Below are 20776 nucleotides of genomic sequence, written 5' to 3' on the forward strand. Positions count from 1 at the left end.
CAACAACTGCAATGCCAATGTATTGGCTTTTGTTTCCCAAAGCCTAAAAAGTAAAATACTACATGTGGCCATTAAAGTCACAGGCAACATATTGTAAGTAAAACAAATTTATTGATGTTCACAGGTAAGTAACTAAAAAATCTAAACCGTAAATATGATTAATTGTGTGTGGTTATATTTTTACAGGCAATGTCATTGATCTGATGAACTTCCTTTTTGAAAAAGTAATCCCAGACCCTCTTCCCTACACGGAGATCCACAAAATCACTCTCAGCCCAGTGTGACAGACCCTCCATGGAAGAAGGCATGTCTGGAGGTTCAGTCAAGGGGGGGTCTGAATCCAGCACAGCTGCCTGAAGCATCAGGAAACTCTCGGCATATACGCAGCACAACACAAGACGGGACATCCACCCTGATCGTCCTGCTCAGAAAGCCCCAGCACCAGCTCACAAAACTCCTGTGCGCCAAGTGCCTGTAGCGCCTAATGGGAAAGACAACGACCAACACATTAGCTTTGTTATCTGCTATTATTCTGAATACATGACTCATGTTCTAATATTTATTTCGTGGATTTGTAATAAAACATACTAAACATTACAGTGGTTTTTGTATTGAAATAAAGTTTTCATTTAAACATACTATTGCGTGCTGTTTGCTTTAATTGTAATGACCTGACTGCTTTACAAAACAGCTATTGCATTGAACACAAAATGATTAAACAGACTTGTGTGAAATGATATAACTCTTACTTTTCTATTCCTTTGAGTTTCAAGGGTCCATAATCAGCTTTGTAAATATTAAGCATATTCTGTAGTGAATACACATTTAGGCAAACCGGTTCAAAGCCTGGGTGCTGGGTTATGCAGGTAAGTTTGTCTGGTACCTGGTTAATCCTTCTTACAATCTAAAAAAACAAGAACAATACACTTTTTATTTATTATACATACATATAGTTCAGTTATGAAAATCTAGATGGTGTAGGCTGTTACCGTAACTGATGATATTCACAGTGTTAAACGACTTGGCATGAGCTGAATGGTTCATGTTGCATACACAGCCAATGAGCTTGATACTTTACACTTAAATGACTGGTTAGCATTCACTTGAGCATTTGCAGCACGCCTCAAGAGTTCGTCTGAAACACTCCACCTTCCCCAGCTCCACCTGTGTGGAGCTGCTAAGGGTTATTTTATGTCATGTGTGCAGCCGCAGCATGTCTTTAATATTCACGGCACCCAGTAGCAATAATCTACAACTACAGCAATTAGAAACAGCAGCAGATCTATTCCACCTAGACCTAAAATATTAACACTGTCACTACCATTATATATATATATATATGAACAGGTGAAAAGCTGGGGGCAAAAACCTTTTCACGGCACTGTATTTATTTAAAATATTACTTTTTTTTTTTTTTTACTTATAGGTCACCCTTAAAATATTCAGATCAAACAAATTTTTATATTACACACAGAAAAACTGAGTAGATACAAAATGCAAAATGTTTTGAAATAATGACTTCATTTAAGTGAAAAAAGCTGTCCAAACCTGCCTGGCACTACGTGAAAGAGTAATTGCCACAGGAACAACGGGAATCAAGCATTCGTGATACCTGGCAATGATTCTTTCACATCGCTGTGGGGGATTTTTGGCCCACTCTTCTTTGCAGAATTTAATTCAGACACATTGGAGGGTTTTAAAACATGAATGGACTGTTTTAGTTAAAATACATACTGTCCTGAAAAAAATAAAAAGCAGCATTTAATAATCATGACAACAATTTAATAATATATTATAATAAAGTATATAGAATTGTTATTATTATTATTATTAACAAATAAATGTTTGGAAACTTTACAGTTGTTAACGAATTTAAGATAACTATCTTCTGCTCATCAAGGCTGAATTTATTTGACCAAAATAAAAGTACGAAAAAATTATTGTGAAATATTACAATTACAAAAAGTACTCCAGTTTTAGTGTCACATGATCTTTTAAAAACCATAATTTATTTGACTCTAAAGAAACATTTCTGATTATTATCAATGTTGAAAATGTAAAAATATATATAAATTTTAATGAATTTGAACATCACTTTCATGCATGATGAATAAAATTATTAATTTCTCTCTCTTTTTTAAATCTTCTACAAATGTTTGAGTGGTATCATTGTTTCCACAAAAATAGTAAGCAGCAAAACTGTTTTTAACATTAATAATAATGAGAAATGTTTCTTGTGCAGCAAATCAGCATATTAATTAAACAGTGAATGAATCGAAACCAAAAACAGTTCTGTAACAGCAGACATGTAGCGCGTCACACTACAGTCTACTATATAATTACAGCACCACCATTAATTTTATCACAGCAGCACTAATCTCAAATTCTCACTCAAGTCACAGGGTCGAGGAACACGTTCTGCTCGTGTTTGGTGCTTTGAATCAGTTGAACGCTTCAACTGTCCTGTAGATGATGCCGTGAGCTAGTGCAGCGCTCTCAGAACCATTCGGTGATGTTCCTTTTCAGTTTACTTGGGTAATAGTTAAGGCCATTTGTGTAATTTTAATCATCATGCAGTGACCAATCCCTCAGGTTCGGAAAATACGGAAATCCTTATTTATACAGAAAAATCACATCCCTGTAGTTAATAAGTCTACTGGTGTTATACCTTCAGTCATTTTGAATTACCTTGACGTTTGAACCTTTAATTTTCCTTGTATTATTTCTGAACACAGGACACGATTGTACAATATGTAGTTGTAAAGTTTGCATCTTTTGCATTGGAGATATTTAACAAGTGATTTGTTGAATATTTACATCATGTTGACAACTTCATGTGTGCTGCACTTGGAATAGAATTTACTTTAAAGGGTTAATAAAGAAAAAGCTACTTAAATCATGATGTAGTTACATTTTTGTATACCGAATCGAATATTTGCACAAAAGTCTTGGGGATAATCAAGATATTTTTCAGAAAATGTGAGCAGTGTTCTTTTTGGTCCGCAGTGGCTTTGGCCTTGGAGCTCTCCCATGCAGTTTTTGCCCAGTCTCTTATTGTTGACCTCGTGGCTGAGTCCTTGTTGGGCTCTTTGGTGGCCAAGCCACTCATGGGAAGGTTCACCACTGTTTCAAGTTTTCTCTATTTATGGATAACGGCTCTGACCATGGTTCACTGGAGTCCCAAAGCCTTAGAAATGGCTTTATAACCCTTTCCAGACTGATACGTCAACTAATTTTCTCATCTGTTCTTGAATTTCTTTAGATCACGGCATTATGTGTTGCTCTTTAAAGGCCATGTTGCAGGTTAACCACCACTGTCGATTAATGGGTACATAAATCACTCAAGATATGTATATCATTTTTAAAATGTCTCAAAAATGGTCTTAAAGACCAGTTTTTTACGTTTTTGGTATTAATGTTTTTTTTTACGCAATTCGGTGATGGCGTCACGTTGGGGAGACGTGGAGGAAAGGTAGCCTCAGTCTAGAATCAAACAAGCAAATTGCTTAAAATTGGTTGAAAAATTAACGCTTCAACACGGCTTTTAAGCGCAGTAATCAGGCCTGTGTGTGGCTAGTGAAATTTAACTCCGCTTTCTAAAATAATGTGGTTAATCACAGCTCTTTCATGATTTAACAGGAACCGCAAATTAATTTTTCACTTATAGGCAGGCAGGTTTGGACAACTTTTTTCCCCTAATAAATGCAATCACCACTTAAAAACTGCATTTTATATTTCCTTGCATTATCTTTGTGTAATATTCAAATTAGTTTAATGATCTGAATCTTTCAAATGTGACATATGCAAAAAACAAAACAAAAAACCAGGAAGGGCCAAAAACCTTTGTAGCGCATTAATATAGAATGGTGATTAAACAGACTTGGAACTACCTGTGTGTTAAACTGTTTTACTGCCAATCAGAATCCAGTATTCACACACACACACACACACACATACAAATTACAGAAGAAAAAATAAATAAATTCTGTGCCTTGTACTTACCTCAGGAATCTCCAAACAGCATTTATTTTCTTTTTCCGTTGGCATAACAGCACAATTTTCACAGGTACACCTACAGATTATCAATAGCAAGTGATTAATTCTTATTTAATTTACAAGACAGCAGTGTGTAACTGACAACAAAAATGTTTTTCAATTTACAGAAAATTTTGATGGAACAATAAAGGTCCAACATTTGACAAACAATGTTTTTTTATAATATAACTGTGGTAAGTATTCATAAACTTGTCACATCCAAGATGTATAAACCTTATGTAGTAAACATCAGTTTCGCATTGTTGGTAAATATTAACTTTCTGTAATGTCTTTGGTTACATTAAAATTAAAAGTTAGAACAACCTAATAAATAAACAAATAATTGGCGATAAGGACTAACCACGCTGTCACAGGCTGGATCATCCTTGGTGTTTGAGGTGAAGTAGGTTCATCGTCTTGAAATTCAGGGTCAGACTCTGGCTCGAACATATATGGTTGAAACACTGGACGTTGGACGTTTTCAAAACAATTCCCCTCACGTACTGATGGGGGAGTTTAAAGTTAGTTTACGAAGCAAAACTGTTATCCAATCATAGCAGTGGGTGTTATTGTGCCTAAAAAAAACAGCGTTTCTCAAGCCGACCTCAGAACCAGGTTAGAAAATAGCCAATTACCTTTTGATATTTCTGAATTTAAAATCATGAGAATGTTATAAGTGGTCCTCAGACAATAGTATAAATTAATTAAAAAAAAAAAAAAAAAAACTTTAAGTGTGACTTTGAGGTACTTCATCCACCACTGTAAAAATCCCAATACAGCTCTCTGTGCTGGACATTTTACAATATACATGAGTTTAATGCCGGATTCACCTAAAAGCTTGTCCTAAAAGATGGGTAAGTTCCCACTTTAAAAGCAGAACCTCGTTTATGGGCCACAACCTGCAAATGTTTTATTCTTTGTTGATGTGTTTTATTTAACAGTTCTATTGTTAATTTTATGCTGTAGCAAGTACGTAAATAAAGGCAATGCTGTTTGGCTCCGCTAGCCTGTTAGCTAAATGTTAACTGATACTTATCTGCTAACAAATCCCACCAGGGTATGGCTGTATGAAACATTGAATGCGATTTTCATGCGCATCTCATCAGTAAAGGCGCTCCTGTGATTAGTAGTAAATCTCCAGCACGTTCGTTCAGATCAGGGTTGCCAGGTTTAAAAAATAAAATAAAAAAAAACCTTCCCCCTTTGTTTCTCAAAATTAGCCCAATTGCACTTCGAGGGGGTTCCCAATAAAAATTACATTTCGGGGGAAAGAAATGTAATTTAAATAGGTTGAAGGAGCACCAATCCAAATAACATGATATTTAACCCCTAAAATGTGAATTTTACCAAGGGAACCCTACTAAAAATACATTTTTTTTTTATCCCCCAGAACAAATTTTTTATCAGGGAACTCCCTCAAAATGTGATTGGGCTAGTTTTGAGTCAAAAAATTGGGCAGGTTTTTTTGTGAGAACCTGGCAACCGTGATCCGATCGCATGTGTTAGAGATATACTACTAATCAAAGGAGCGCCTTTACTTACGAGATGGCCATTGATATGGTCATGATCTGTTTTTGGTTAGTTTTCTGTGATTCCCTTTTTCCTGGATTTTTAATTAATTAGTCAATAATAGTTAACTTCCTCCATCTGTTTTCCCCTTGTCAGCTGCCTTATTTAAAGTCTTCTTCCTGTTTGGTATTTTGTCCATTCTCATTGATGTCTATTCGTCAATCAATGTGTATTTATTTACCTGTCTCCTGGATATTCTAATAAAATACCTTTTTTTTAATCTCCTTTGCCCTTGTGTGTTTGCACCTCACCACCCCCTAACAGAGGAACAGACCTACACAGTTTTTTTGCTACGTTTTTTTTTTCCTTTTTTACCCTCAGTCATCATGGACAATCCTGATGTTGCCCTGTTTTGCCTGGAAAAGAGGGACCACTCTCTTGAAATTCACAACAGGGATTTTTTGGAACTGGCGTAACTAATGCACTATCCAGACTGCTCGTGTTGTTTTTTAGATCTCCAGCCTCAGCGAGCAGTCCAAGGCACGCCTCTCCGGGAGCAGTCCATGAGACAAATGTACCAAAAGTTTAGAGTGAGTGCTGGAGACTAATGGACTATATTTCTCCATCTGCACCGCTTGTGAGGACATCTCCCGCCCCACTGCTAAAACAGAGACCAGCCAGCTGTCATCCTGGCTGCACGGAGCTATTACCAGAGTCCACCGCAGACAGAGAGAATGAGCCTGCTGCGACAAGTGAGCCAGCGCTATCGTTGCCCTGGAGCCTTACCGTTCTAACCAGGTGTATGCGCCAGCAACATAGCCCGTCCCCAAGGGAGTACTGGTGGAAATCGAGGGCTTGGAAGGAAGCCCCACCCACACTCCAGCAGCCAGTTTCTAGTAGGTACTATGAGGAACTTATGGACATTTTCCAAATGGATTTACCCTGTTCTCCTGTGTCTCTGCTGGTTCCGCCTCTCCCTCCTCCTCTTAAACCAGCCAGTACCTCTAACCTATCTCCACTTGTGCCTGTCAACATCAGTCAGTGCCATCTTGGCGCTCTGATCCGCCTCGGGACTTTCAGTCTCCAGCTCCGCCTTAGCATGAGGATCGCCTGTCTCTGCCTCCAGGCTCCGAGCACTGGACTCCACCTCGGTCCTTCGACCCATCGGCTCCACCTTGGCTCTTAGCTCCCTCGTCTCCACCATGGCCCGTCATCCCGCCAGCTCCACCGGGCTCCCTCATCCCTCCGGCTGTGCCTTTGTCAGTCGTCATCCATCGACTGCCTCGGCACTCCACTCCTCTGGCTTTGCCCTGGCTCTCTGTCTACTCTGCTCTATCCTGGGCTTCTCATCCCTCAGCTCAGTCTCCGTCAGTCAGCACCCTGGTGTTGTTGGCCCCTTCTCCACCATGGCTCCTCCCGCCATCGACCCCACAGTGGACCGCTATTTTTCTGTGATTCCCTTTCTCCTGCCTTGTTTGTTTCTAAGTTATCATTAGTTAACTCCCTCCACCTGTTTTCCCCTCATCAGCTGCCTTATCTAAAGTCTTCTTCCTGTTTGGCATGTTGTCTGTTCTTGTTGATGTTTATTCGTTAATCTAATGTGGATTTATTTACCCGTCTCCTGGATAATACATTAAAATATTTTTTTGGATCTCCTCCATCCTCGTGAGTGTGTTCCTCACCAGCCCATAAAACACATGAAAATTGCATTTGATTTTTACACAGCCCTACACCAGCAAACTTCAAATCTTGGTATTTGTTGGCTTATATGTGATCAGTGTAAACTATTCTTCAATTAGAGCTTTTATGTCATGTTTACTAGGGCTGAGCAATTAATCAAAATATGGTTTTGTCTACTACTAACACAATAAGCAAGCTAAAATGATTATTGCATAGCATTCAGGATTGGTCGGATCGATCCTAATATTGATATAAATGTTGGTATTGGTAGGTATATTTTTTTACAGTGAGAGATGAAACAGTACAGTGAAAATATAATAGTGCAATAAACAATAAAATTGTTTGTTCTACAAGCCTGTTTGTTTATAATCAAGACAACACATTAAATTACTATAATAAGAAACATCGGTTTGCAATATCAAGCGGCAAAACAATCTGAAGCTCAAAAAATTGCTTCTAAAGATTTCAGCTAATTGCTGAAAGCTGATGAGACTGAAATCCAGACATATTAAAATTCAGAAATGGACATACCTGCTCCTACAGGGAAAATAAGGTGGATACAAAAAAAAAATAATAATAATAATAATAAACATGAAAAAGAGCATGTTGTGTTCATATCCTGAGAAGCTTACTTGCATATAGTTTAAATCACAAGTAGGTCCCCTTAAATATTACTTTATTAATACATTAAGCCACCTTGTTTTCCTTTGTAACTCTTTTCTGTGGGAGGATAATGCTTAACTTTTTTAAACACTTTTGTAGATTTACTCTAGATTTACTCAATCAGTAGGGGTCTAAACATTTCAAACCTTTTTATTAAGGATTAAGCACTATCTGATCACTCAGGTATTTTCTTGTATATATTGATCTCTGCTAACACTGAATCTAGATCTGTTTCTCTCCGAAAGAGACGCATTAACAAGAACACTAGTGTGCTATTTATGTAGGCTATATCTTTAACACTGTTGATCTTCTCCTTGATTCCTTTAACTCAAAAGTTAAGAATGTTATTGATGATACTGCTCCTGTGAAAGCCAGCAAGAACACTGGCAGACAAAAATCAGCTTGGAGAAAATCCACAGCAGTTAAAAAAGACAATGCATGTGGCAGAAGACGAAACTTGAAACTCACTATAGCATCTATAAAGACAGTCTTCATGCTTTTAATGTAAAACTAGCCAAAGCTAGAAAGATTTTCTTCTCAAACCTTATAAACAGTAACTTAGGGTGCTGTCCTAGGTTTTGGTGCACACCTAGGTTCGATTGACATCAGAGTTTGGTTCTGTTTCTGACCAAAATAAAATAATATGAACGCACTCCAGCGAGGGCAGGGGGAGCAATCAAACTATGGTTTCGGACCAGGCAAGCAAACCAGGTGTGAAAGCACCCTTGCACTCTTTTGGCTACTGCTGAGAGACTTCCTTTAATAGGCAAGATAATTGAAAAGGTAGTTTTGGATACCTGGACAGCATGGCGCTCATAAGGATAATACATTATATTCACTTAAATTCTGATTCTGGCAAAATATCAGTGCTGGTATTTCTAGATCTCAGTGCTGCGCTTGACACTGTCGATCATAACATACTACTAGAGAGACTGGAAAACTGGGTCAGGCTTTCTGGGATGGTACTCAAATGGTTCAGGTCATACTTAGAAGGGAGAGGTTATTATGTGAGTCTAGGAGAGCATAAGTCTAAGTGGACGTCCATGAAATGCGGAGTCCCACAAGGGTCAATTCTTGCACCGCTATTGTTTAGCCTGTATATGCTTCCCCTAAGTCAAATAATGAGAAAGAAGCAAATTGCCTATCACAGCTATGCTGATGATACCCAGATTTACCTAGCCTTATCTCCAAATGACTACAGCCCAATTTACTCCCTCTGTCAATGCATTGATGAAATTAATAGTTGGATGTGCCAGAACTTTCTTCAGTTAAACAAGGAAAAAACTGAAGTCATTGCATTTGGAAACAAAGATGAAGTGTTCAAGGTGAATGCATACCTTGACTCTAGGGGTCAATCAACTAAAAATCAAGTCAGGAATCTTGGTGTGATTCTGGAGACCGACCTTAGTTTCAGTAGTCATGTCAAAGCAGTAACTAAATCAGCATACTATCATTTAAAAAACATTGCAAGAATTAGATGTTTTGTTTCCAGCCAAGACTTGGAGAAACTAGTTCATGCCTTTATCACCAGCAGGGTGGACTATTGTAATGGGCTCCTCGCCGGCCTTCCCAAAAAGACCATTAGACAGCTGCAGCTCATCCAGAACGCTGCTGCCAGGATTCTGACTAGAACCAGAAAATCTGAGCATATCACACCAGTCCTCTGGTCCTTACACTGGCTTCCAGTTACATTTAGGATTGATTTTAAAGTACTTTTACTCGTATATAAATCACTAAATGACCTAGGACCGAAATATATTGCAGATGTGTTCATTGAATTTAATCCGAACTCATTAGACTACATTTCCTGCAATCTGAAATGATTGCACTGTATTTTATGCAAAATTATTTTTTATTTTTAACGCTCTTAAATTCATTTTAAATAATTTTCAAAGTTTTTAAATTCCTTGTTAAACTTTTGTGATTTTTTTTGTGTGATTATTTTACTTTATGTAAATCACTTTGAATTACCACTCTGTATGAAATGTGCTATATAAATAAACTTGTCTTGCATTAACATGAAATTTGGCATATTGCATATAGGTATATAATTATCTTAAATAGTCAAGAATAAAAATGTGACAGCAGTCTATATTTCTGCTGCTGACTGTGCCCTTAAAATAATCGTTATTTTGATATTGCCAAAATAATAGTGATTATGATTTTTGCCATAATCGAGCAGCCCTAGTGTTTACCCAAATGATCGTTAAGCTACAGGCACATTAAATAACATGGTTCTGTGTTCGCTTTGGCCACTGTATTAAAGCCATGGTTAGTCACTAGAAATACGAGCCCATTACGAAGACTTAAGCTTTAATAAGGATGAAACTGCACATATTAAAAGCTGACATAAACAGCAGTTGCATTTACCAATAACAGCGCATCTAAAAAGTATTAGACAACTACAAAGAAAAAAACTGAAACATCCTGCAAGAGTTGTGCTTGTATAGGTTCCTCTTCAGTCATTTTTTGGGGTTTGATTTGGGCTCAAACTAACAAGACATTATTGACGGCTTTGTATTCAATACACTAGAGCACAAGCATACATGAGTGAAAAAAGACTTTGAGAATGAAACCTACCTGTTTGTTCCTCAGTATCTTCTTGTTTGACTCTAAAATCTTCTTCAATTGTCACCTCTTCCCTCTCCTCTTTAATAAACACCATCTCTGTTTGTTGTTCCTCAGGATCTTCACGTTTAACTCTAAAATCTTCTTCAATTTTCACCTCTTGCCTTTCCTCTTTAATTAACACCATCTCTGTTTGTTGTTCCTCAGGATCTTCTTGTTTGATAGTAAATGCTTCTTCAATCTTCATGTCTTCGGTCTCGACTTTAATAAACGCCATCTTTATATCAGTGTCTAGTGTATCTCAGTCGCTTCAGTTTATCTGTGTGTTTGAGATGAGAATAATCAACAGACAGATCTCGGTGTGTGTCTCAGTCAGCTCACTAGTTCAGTAGTCAGCGCACTAGTAAAGGAGTTAAACCCAATTTATACTTCTGTCGAACCTACGCCGTAGGGTTTGTGTAGTACTGCGTATCCTGATGTGCACCTCTCCAAAAATCTCCAATTCTACACGGACCCCAAGTGCTGAGATTGGTCTGCTAGGACCCTTTCCTCCATATGTGCACTTTAATATATATATATATATATATATATATATATATATATATATATAATATATATATATATGTTACACCTTCTTATATAGAATAAAACAAAGCGAAGAACAAGTGTCTTATCATTTATTATACTACATAGGATTATACATCACTAGTTGTCCGCGACCAACAATGTTGATCTGCGTGGTACAAGTCCTTGTGGAGACGTAAAGAATGCCATCTTCTTCTGTTCTGATATTGTCTCCTTTTTGTAGTTTTAAATAATGATTTAATATTTATTTGCCACCTTCACGGCTATAATGCTTCTCCAAGGAGCCACTTCTTCTACAGCTTTTGTCTGGTTACACCAGCAACATGTCCGTGTACACTGCGGACTAGTGGTTTGAGTGTGTACTGCACATCGACGTGGACAACGATGCTGAAGTATACATGAAAACTGACACATAGCCCACGACGTAAAGGCTACGGCGTAGATCCGACGCAGAAGTATAAATCAGCCTTTAATGACCTGACTAGACAAAAACACTCAAAACTAAGCTTAGGACGTTGAAGTTCAGCCCATTGCAAGGGTTTTGCCAGAAGTGTGAACAAGGTGGCTTCAAGACAAGCCAGCATAATTTTCAGTAGGGATGTAACAATTAACGATCTGACGATAAATCATGATAAAATTCCCCATGGTTATTATTACCATTTCATCTTTTAATTATCATTAAAACCATATTAGATTTCCCTGATTTAAACAACAATGAATACTGTCTTAATAAATAAATAAAGTTCTTAATTGCAATACTTTTTTGTCCACGGAGGTTGCATGAAACTGACCGGATTTGCACGGCCCGCTGTAAATTTGGACTGGTTTATGAAAAACAAGCTTGTGTGGATTCTACACATTTAAAAAATTCAGATAAGTGATCTAGAATTATTTATGGAGTAGGGATGGGTCACGATTTTTGAATATTCGATTAGTCGATTTAATGACCGATTATCGATTAGGCTGTGCGATTAGTTTCTAAAGATGAACGAGCACGTCTTAACCCCAAAGCCCGGTTCAGTTGACTGTGATTGCTCGGACGCGGTTGGTTGGTAGAAGTGGACCAGAGCGCTTCAGGTTAATTAGTGCGGTATGTATGCAGTGTGAGGGCTAACATGGAGCAGAGAACTACTGATACGTGCAGCATGATTACGTGAACGTTTCTGAGCGGCAAACACAATAGATTTATAAAGCAATATGTTGTGAGAGGGTCTTCTGTGTCACCACGTCCCAAACGACTCAAAATAATGAACCACAAAGTTAACAGAACGATACGCTCTATTGTGCCGAGCGAGAAGCTTCCTGTTTCTCACGTATTAAGTCGCAATAAATGTTTTTACGCTCTTTAATGTGTAGTGAGATATTTGCTATATTTTCCTGTTTAATATTTACAGCACGAAAATAATAACAAATAAATATTTGAGTGCATGTTTGAAAAAAACTGAACAATTTAATACAAACGAGTTTATCGTGAAATAAATCAATTCGTGTTTAAAAAATCGTCAGTAAGCCTATTGCTGTTTTTCGTTTTAAACTTGAAAAATGACAGGTGCCACATACCTTTTTAAATAATTTTTTTAATATATTTGATTTTACTTCATGCAATGTAACCATAGACTGTATAAAACATGGACATAGTGTCCGTAGTCTCCTGAAGTGTGTTTTTGAAGCCTAAAGTGTGTAGAGCGGGCTGTCGCCATCTTGGCAGCGCGTCACCACGCGACTCTCCCGGACAATCGAAAATGGGCAAAAAGGCGGGAGCTAGTTGCTAAAGCCACACCCACCTAGCACGACGGCAGTGTCAGCAGCGGCAATCCACCTGTCACCCAAGTGGCCACGCGCTTAATTATGCAGAACTTTAAGGCTTAATATTATTTAAACGGATGAGTTATAAAAAAAATTCACCCCCCTCACAGTTGTCATGAAGGGCAAAATTAGCTATTTAGACCAAAATAATTTTTTGAACCAGGCTGTAAACATGTTTTTTCCTGCTGTAAAGTTGGGCATTTTAACATGGGGAGTCTATGGGACTGATTCCCTTTTGCAGCCAGCCTCAAGCGGCCAGTCGATGACTTGCAGTTTTAGTCACTTCCTTATTGGCCTCACGAGAGAGAGCGGGAGGTTGGCGCTCGGACGAAACATGATTTCACTGTCGTAATTGTGACTTAATTCCTAAAATATTATGACGCTAATCTTTTTTTTTTTTGAGAAGGATAAACTGACAAATATGCTTTGGCGGGTTCTTATAAGTACTACCTACTCTTTTCATGGAAGGGGACAGAACAGAACGGCCCGGAGCGTGAAGTGCAGTGTGAGTCTACAGGCCAGCAGGGGAAGGAGACTGCCAATAACTACAACTGTGGACATGCTCATGGTTTAAACATAAAATATGAAATAGGTTATTGTTATAAATACAGACATTACAATTAATGTTCAAATTAGTGCCGTCATTCAGGCTGATCACAATATGTTTTAGCATGTACTGTGTTTTAGCACATAATGTGTTCTTGCTCATTTTAAAAAATAAAAATGTCCTAGGCTCCTACAGCCTTGTGAGCAGTTGATAATAGACGGACTGTTATATTAATAAGTGCCGTCATTCAGTTGTGTTATATTAATGTGTTTTAGCAATCATACAACCATCAATTGGCTTGGGTTAGGAGGGACCTTTCTTTAATAAATTAAACAGTTTGTTATCATGTGCGGGAGGGCGGCGATTATCAGCTACTAATCACATAATACCCAGCTATTATCGATTATTACTTTTGCTTGAAATCCACATCCCTATTATGGAGCAGATAAAATAAATATACTCATTTATTAATCAATTATCAATGTGAAGTTTACCTCTTTATGAAACTTTTTAAAACTTTATTTGAATATTAACATTAGATATCTCAACATAGCTATTAAACTGTTGTCAGTCAAGCTATCATTTAAAATCAGGACGTCATTGGTAATGTTAAGGTTTTAGTGATTATGCAAATTTAAAGTATTTTTATTCGTTGTTTGTTGATTTTTAAATATAAAACTTGGTTAAGTGATTTATGTGTCTGTACTTTTTGAACATCTCCAGCACATTATAACAATGCCGTGATAATACTGATAACCGTGATCATTTTGGTCAATATAACCGTGATATATCTCCATACCGTTACATCCCTACTTTTCAGTCTGGCTTTTTCTTGTTTTCTAACACACAATTCATAATTTCCTCACAACTATAAACACAAACTCAAAACCCCAACTTGCAAAGCCTCAAACTTCCAGGTCCAAATAAAACATTTTAGTCAAACATAAAATTTTCTTCTGTCTAAATCTGATAACGCACAAAACGTATAAAATAATACACTCTACTTTCTTGACAAACAGTTGCGAGACAAATCCCACAGGACTTCTTTAGACGAGAAGCAGTAAATAGAACTGGCTCATAAGAGTCATTTGACTCATCAAAGCCAGTCAAAACCATCAGCTTGTTTTTATAAGTTATGTTACTCTATCATTACTTAAATAACAGTGAGCAAGCGGTGTGTTACGATGCACTTTACGGGGAGTGAAGTGAGACGCATCTTTTCTGTAGCTCGAGTGTGAAAAAACTACGCTCATTTCTGTTATTAGATATATTATAACACTAGCCTGCATTAAAACATATTTAATTCATTTCAAAGTCATCTGCAAAACTGTCTGAACGATTAGTACTGATTTTAACGCTTTAAATGATTAAAAACACAAACCTTTCTTCAGCAAAAACACAGATGCAGGGGCGCGATGCAACCTTGTGACGTCATGCCGACACACCAAAATAAAAGTCCTGTTCACGCAAAACAGAAGTTCACATAGAGAAAACACAATTCATCTATGAGATAAAGTGTTGTTTCCAAGCATAAACCACAGATTCATAAAGACATCGATATTTATTTTATTATTTTTTTCAAAAGATTCTGGCTCATAAATTTAACACCAACACCAGAGCATATTCTCAATCATGAACAAAGTCAGGTATCTTGATCTTCATATTACTAAGGACTGGATTCCATTAAGAGTTTTCAGTTTAATTTGAAGGATAAAAAAAAAGTTAAATATTATGCTTGTGGTTGAAGAGAGATCTAGCCTACTATTTAACTGACTATCTAAAACTTATTATCTTTTTTTTTTTTTTTTTTAATTGAAGACACTTATTTACAAAACACAATTTACAAAATCTCTCAATAGGAGACTTATGGGAAGAACATATATAAATACAATTAAATGAAACAAATGTCGATAAAGAAAATAAATACAAATAAATGTAAAATAAAATAAATTAAGCAAAGGCACTTCAGTCCAGAAGGCATGACAAAATTGTGTACATTCAAATATTGACCTCAGTCAACATATATTCTTAAACTAAAGTTACATGGAAGCTTAACAAGTTATAATGACAAGTATTTTGAGAAAACTTCACATAGCGAGTAAATGTTTCTCTTCAGGAACTCGCGCTGCGTCCAACAACGTTTTGGGGAATGCGTTTAGCGTGAGCGACTCTGAATATCATATCCAATCTGTCTTATAGAAGAGCGTGACGTCACAGGCGGGGTGACGTAAGCGACCAGGAAGCTATAAAGGCACGAGCCGCGCAGCTGGCTTCAGCTTCGCGTATTTCAGCAAGCGCTCTGTGTGTGCATGTCATTCTGTCTTGTCAGTCTTATTTACTGTTGTTTGTCACTATTAGCTCCTCAAAGAGTAAGCAATAGTCAAAGAACAAAGCTAAGACGAGGCATCTGAAAGGCGAATCCAGATCGCGTTTCAGATTGTGTGTTCATCACGAGTGGGAATACACGGCCTGTGCCCGGTCTGCCTGGGATCGAGGCACGCTGTTTCGGCTCTTGAGGGAGCCGACTGCTTGCACTGGTACAAGCCAGTGTGGACACTTCGATCCCGGAGGACTCTCTCGAGGGGGAGTCTTTGCTACTTATCTCCGAGGAGATTAATATTGTTTGTGTGACTAAGCGGCTCGCGTGTTGCCTCGCAGCATTAATGAGGAGCGCAGCTCACGCAGTCAGCTCTCGGGAAAAAATAAGGGGGCTGACTGTGCTTCTCGCCTATCTAAGGACGGGGCGAAGACGGCTCTGCCTATCTCCACCCGTATTCCCTAGATTTAGAGTTCATTCTCGAGGTGCGGAAGCACGCGCAGCGGTTCCTTCCCACTCTGTGAACTCGCAGCTACAGCTACTTATCTCCGAGGAGATTAATATTGTTTGTGTGACTAAGCGGGTCGCGTGTTGCCGAGGCAACACTGACTTTGCTGCAGCCTGGAATTGAACTACTGGTTTCGTCTGGTCAGAGGAGAACTGGTCCCCCAACTGAGCCTGGTTTCTCCCAAGGTTTTTTTCTCCATTCTGTCACCGATGGAGTTTCGGTTCCTTGCCGCTGTCGCCTCTGGCTTGCTTAGTTGGGGTCACTTCATCTACAGCGATATCGTTGACTTGATTGCAAATAAATGCACAGACACTATTTAACTGAACAGAGATGACATAACTGAATCCAATGATGAACTGCCTTTAACTATCATTTTTGCATTATTGACACTGTTTTCCTAATGAATGTTGTTCAGTTGCTTTGACGCAATGTATTTTGTTTAAAGCGCTATATAAATAAAGGTGACTTTGACTTTGACATCATTTTCAGTTTTGATAAAAATCTTACCAAAACCAGACCGTCTTTACTCGTCTGATTGGTTAACTGCATTAATTCTGAGGAATTAAATTCAGTATCTATCTGACTATGAGAAGTTAGATAGGAATTATACCAACAAGGCAGACCGTGTTTACTCATCTGATTGTTTGTTTGCATTAAATTCTGAGGAATATAATGACATTTATCTCACGCCGGGACCGGAGGCTGAAGCAACGCTCTGAACCAGGGTCTTTCCAGCCTAAGGCGGATCTGAGGGCCGTACTTCAGGCTGTGAGGCCCTCGGTTAAGAAGTCCTGACACGTTTCGGTCAGGACTGCAGAAGGCGGCCCCTACTGGGGTAGAGCGGCGCACACCGCATTACACAGTGCCCGTCTCGCCTCAGCGCCCTCTGGGCAGGGACGTGCACAGACATTTTGAGGGGCGGGGGCTCAAGTGAAATAAAGGGCACTTCTCATAATTAGGTATTTTTTTTATTTTTTTAAAACAAAAAAGTATATATATTAACGCAACACTGACTTCCTTTTAAAAAAAATAATTAAAAAAGTTAATTAATTTTATCTTCCTCAAACTCTAATTTCCAAAAGATAAGATTATTCAAAAGATTATTTTCTACAAAATAATCAGTTCACACAGAAACCATGGTCTCCTTAGTATTCACTAGGTTTATAGAGCAGCAAAGGAAACCATCCCACAATGTGCATGTTTTGAAAACATTTTCTATGCTACTAGTTTCAAGTATATATTTAGAATAACCAAAATAACTGCATCAAGCAGAGGGGTGTGTTTTACTAAATAATTTGTTTATTTTTTTGCACAAGGCACTACATCATTTTAATTATTTTGGTGTTATCAGAACACATAACACTTTTAAATCAACACAAATATTCACTCTAAACTGAAGAGGGTTGTTGCTGCTATTTTGTTAACTTTACGGAAAAAATCACTGCAAAAATGATTGAAAAAATACAAAAATACAGCAACTTAATAAAATTCTTACAAAAAAAAGGTCTTCTACTTCAAAATAAAATCTGTTACTTCCATTCCCTGGTTGTCTCTCCTTCCTCCCTTACAGCGGCAACCTTCTGGGGGCCATGTCCCTGTAGATGTTTATTACTTCACTGTGGTTTACAGGAATGTCTTTCTCAATAGCCAGGAGGAGGAGATCAGAAAGCCTTTCTTCGGTGCATAGGCTTCTGAGTGTGTCTTTAACCAGTTTGAGCTTGGAAAATGACCTCTCCACTGTTGCTGTTAACACTGGAATTGTTGCATAAGTTCTTATCATTTCCACCAGTGTTGGAAAGATATCCTGTCCACTGTTGTCTCTCAGTGTCTTTAACATCTCCTTCATGGTGGATGTGTTTGGGAAAGATGCATGAAAAACCCTGAGCTCTTGTTTTCAACTTCTGCTCCTCTCCTCCATAGAATTCACACAGTGTGTGAATGGCCTCAAGACAGTCAGGACCCACTGCATCTTTGCCTATCCAGTTGTTGGCCTTTGTCAAACTGTGGAGTGCGTTCAGTATTTTACTGGACTGTGTCTGAGACGGAGTGTACTATTTTCTTTAGCGGAAGCAATAAAATCGGGTTTAAATCAATAAACTCCCTTTTAATATTTTGTGTCAAATTATTTATTTATTTGGTAGGTAGCCATGTAATAAGCAGGAGGATAATGTATAGCGATTATCCCTTACACAGCTCTAGTCTAGTAGCTCATGAGGCATGCATGCTAGCAAAACACAGCCTACCAATATCGAGTACTTCCGTTCGGCCTTGCACTCTCACCCCGCACGTTCACAAAATGTGTAGACGTGGCTCTGGTTCCCCTGCGCATGCAGGGCATCCGCATTCTCAACTATTGGTTGATTTTAGCTCAGTCAGAGCAGGTTGCGGCTCAGCATCGAGATGTCGTTCTCGCACATATGGAGGAGCTGGGTTTGAGGCTGAACACCAAGAAGAGTGTACTTTCTCCTGGTTCAGAGAACCACCTATCTAGGCGTAGTATGGGATTCGACCGCGATGCAGGCACGATTGTCCCCTGCTCGTATCGAGTTGATCCTCATCTCAGTCGAGAGAGTCAAAGAAGGCCAGTCACTCACTGTCAAACAATTTCAGAGATTGTTGGGTCTGATGGCAGCTGCATCCAACGTGATACCTCTTGAACTGCTGTACATGAGACCCCTACAGTGGTGGCTCAAGACCAAGGGATTTTCCCAGAGGGGCAATCCACTTCGAACTATCAAGGTCACGCGGCGCTGCCTCCGTGCCTTAGACATGTGGAAGAAACCTTGGTTCTTGAATCAGGGCCCGGTGCTGGGATACTAGTGCTGTAATACTAGCAACGGATGCATCCCTCACTGGCTGGGGTGCAGTCATGAGTGGCCACCCTGCCTGTGGTCTGTGGAGCGGTCGCCATCTGACATGGCATATCAATGGTCTAGAAATGCTAGCAGTTTATCGTGCACTGAAGCACTTTCTCCCAGACCTAAAGGGTCACCATGTTTTGGTGCGCACCGACAACACCAGGGAGGTCTGCGTTCGCGCCCCTTGTACAAGCTGGCGCACCTGGGGCCTCATTTATAAAGCGTGCGTACGCACAAAACGGGGCTGGAAACGTACGTACGCCAGTTCCCACGCAAAGGTTGTGATCTATAAAAAACAAACTTGACGGGAGAATGTGCGCACCTTTAAGCAAACTTTGAGCCGTGCGTACGCACATTCTGGAGACAAAGGGAATTGGCGACACCGATGGTGAGGTCGTGAACTGAAGTTAGATTGTAGAAAATAAATGTGAGAAGAACGATTATAAGAATGAATGACATTTAATTTTCACTCCATTTCATACGTTATATCCACATTATCATGAAGATTAAATCCAACAGTGTTATTTGTGCCGATTGTTTTAGGCTATATACATCTAGTAAAATCCAAACGTAATTCAAAATGTATTAAAAGTAAAATAAAATAATAATCAGCGCTGCCTTACAGTCACATTGTCCACAACGGGAGCACAGGAGGACATGGCGCGATACATGTGATAGCCTACAGAATAGCATGAAATACCCTTTTATTAGAGAACTGCAGAACACAGTGTAAAAAGGAAATATTTTCCTTAATGTACTTAAAATACAGTCATGAAGCACAATCGCTACTCATCATCGGTCCTAACTATTACGGTGTTCATTACAAAACCGTCAAGAAGCATGTGTTCACTATAACATTTTCGTCTTAAATTTTCGCCCACAAATTAATTAAGTGATTTTGTCAAGGTGTTAACGATCAGTCTATTTGCTAGAAACATATAAATTCTCCGGTGACCCGGGTATGTAATGCTTCATGATGGCACTCCTGGCACTGTTGGAGGATTACGCTAATGGCAGAATAAGGAGAGAACGAGTTTTCAGGGACCATGATGATTTCCTGGCCCATGATGATGACTGGCTAATAAGCCGATTTAGATTCCCTAGAGCTGTGCTCTTGGATCTATGTGCTGAATTGGGTCCAGTATTAGAGAGGGCAACACGCCGGAACCATGCCATCCCAGTCCAAATACAAGTCCTCACCACTCTGGGGTTCTTGGCAACCGGCTGTTTCCAGCGGGAATTGGCAGACAGGTAAATTAATAATATAAAAAAACTATAAGTAATCCTCAAATTTGTCTCTAAGACCTTTTTGTATATGAAATAATTCTATTGGAATCTATCATCTCACCCTATAGGTCTGGTATATCACAGCCGTCCCTGAGTGCCATAATATCTGTCGTTTTAAATGGTATACTTAATATGGTTAGTCGATACATCAGGTTCCCCTACACTGTGCGAGAACAGGCCGAAATTAAAACGCAATTTGCAGCAATGTCTGGTTTCCCAAATGTAATCGGCGCAATTGACTGCACTCATGTTGCTATAAGGGCACCATCTGAAAATGAATTTGCTTATGTTAATAGAAAGCATGTGCATTCTATTAATGTGCAAATCATATGTGACTCCAACATGACCCTCACAAACATTGTGGCACGCTGGCCTGGTTCAACACATGATTCCTTTATCTTGACACATAGCAG

At 38.7% G+C, this 20776-nt stretch overlaps 1 protein-coding gene across 1 annotated transcript; it reads right to left on the reverse strand.

Annotated features, from left to right (window-relative positions):
- Nucleotides 1–91: 91 nt before the first annotated feature.
- LOC132106131 (P2X purinoceptor 7-like) lies at nucleotides 92–14866 on the reverse strand. The gene is made up of 6 exons (XM_059511777.1): nucleotides 14775–14866; nucleotides 10468–10774; nucleotides 4397–4538; nucleotides 4003–4072; nucleotides 750–904; nucleotides 92–481 (listed from the first exon to the last, which is right to left on the reverse strand). The coding sequence occupies exons 2-6, from the start codon at nucleotides 10730–10732 to the stop codon at nucleotides 319–321; spliced, it is 795 nt and encodes a 264-aa protein (XP_059367760.1). The 5' UTR covers nucleotides 10733–10774; nucleotides 14775–14866; the 3' UTR covers nucleotides 92–318.
- Nucleotides 14867–20776: the final 5910 nt, after the last annotated feature.

Source organism: Carassius carassius, chromosome 26 (genome assembly GCF_963082965.1).
Source record: "Carassius carassius chromosome 26, fCarCar2.1, whole genome shotgun sequence".
Taxonomy (NCBI): Eukaryota; Metazoa; Chordata; class Actinopteri; order Cypriniformes; family Cyprinidae; genus Carassius; species Carassius carassius.

Excerpts from the sequence above, each read along its gene's own strand:
- LOC132106131 (XM_059511777.1), bottom strand. The coding sequence starts at position 10,732 with ATGGCGTTTATTAAAGTCGAGACCGAAGACATGAAGATTGAAGAAGCA. Across the intron at positions 4,073-4,396 it reads ATCCAGCCTGTGACAGCGTG|GTGTACCTGTGAAAATTGTG; the intron begins GTTAGTCCTTAT and ends GATAATCTGTAG. Across the intron at positions 905-4,002 it reads GCTGTTTGGAGATTCCTGAG|ATTGTAAGAAGGATTAACCA; the intron begins GTAAGTACAAGG and ends TTGTTTTTTTAG.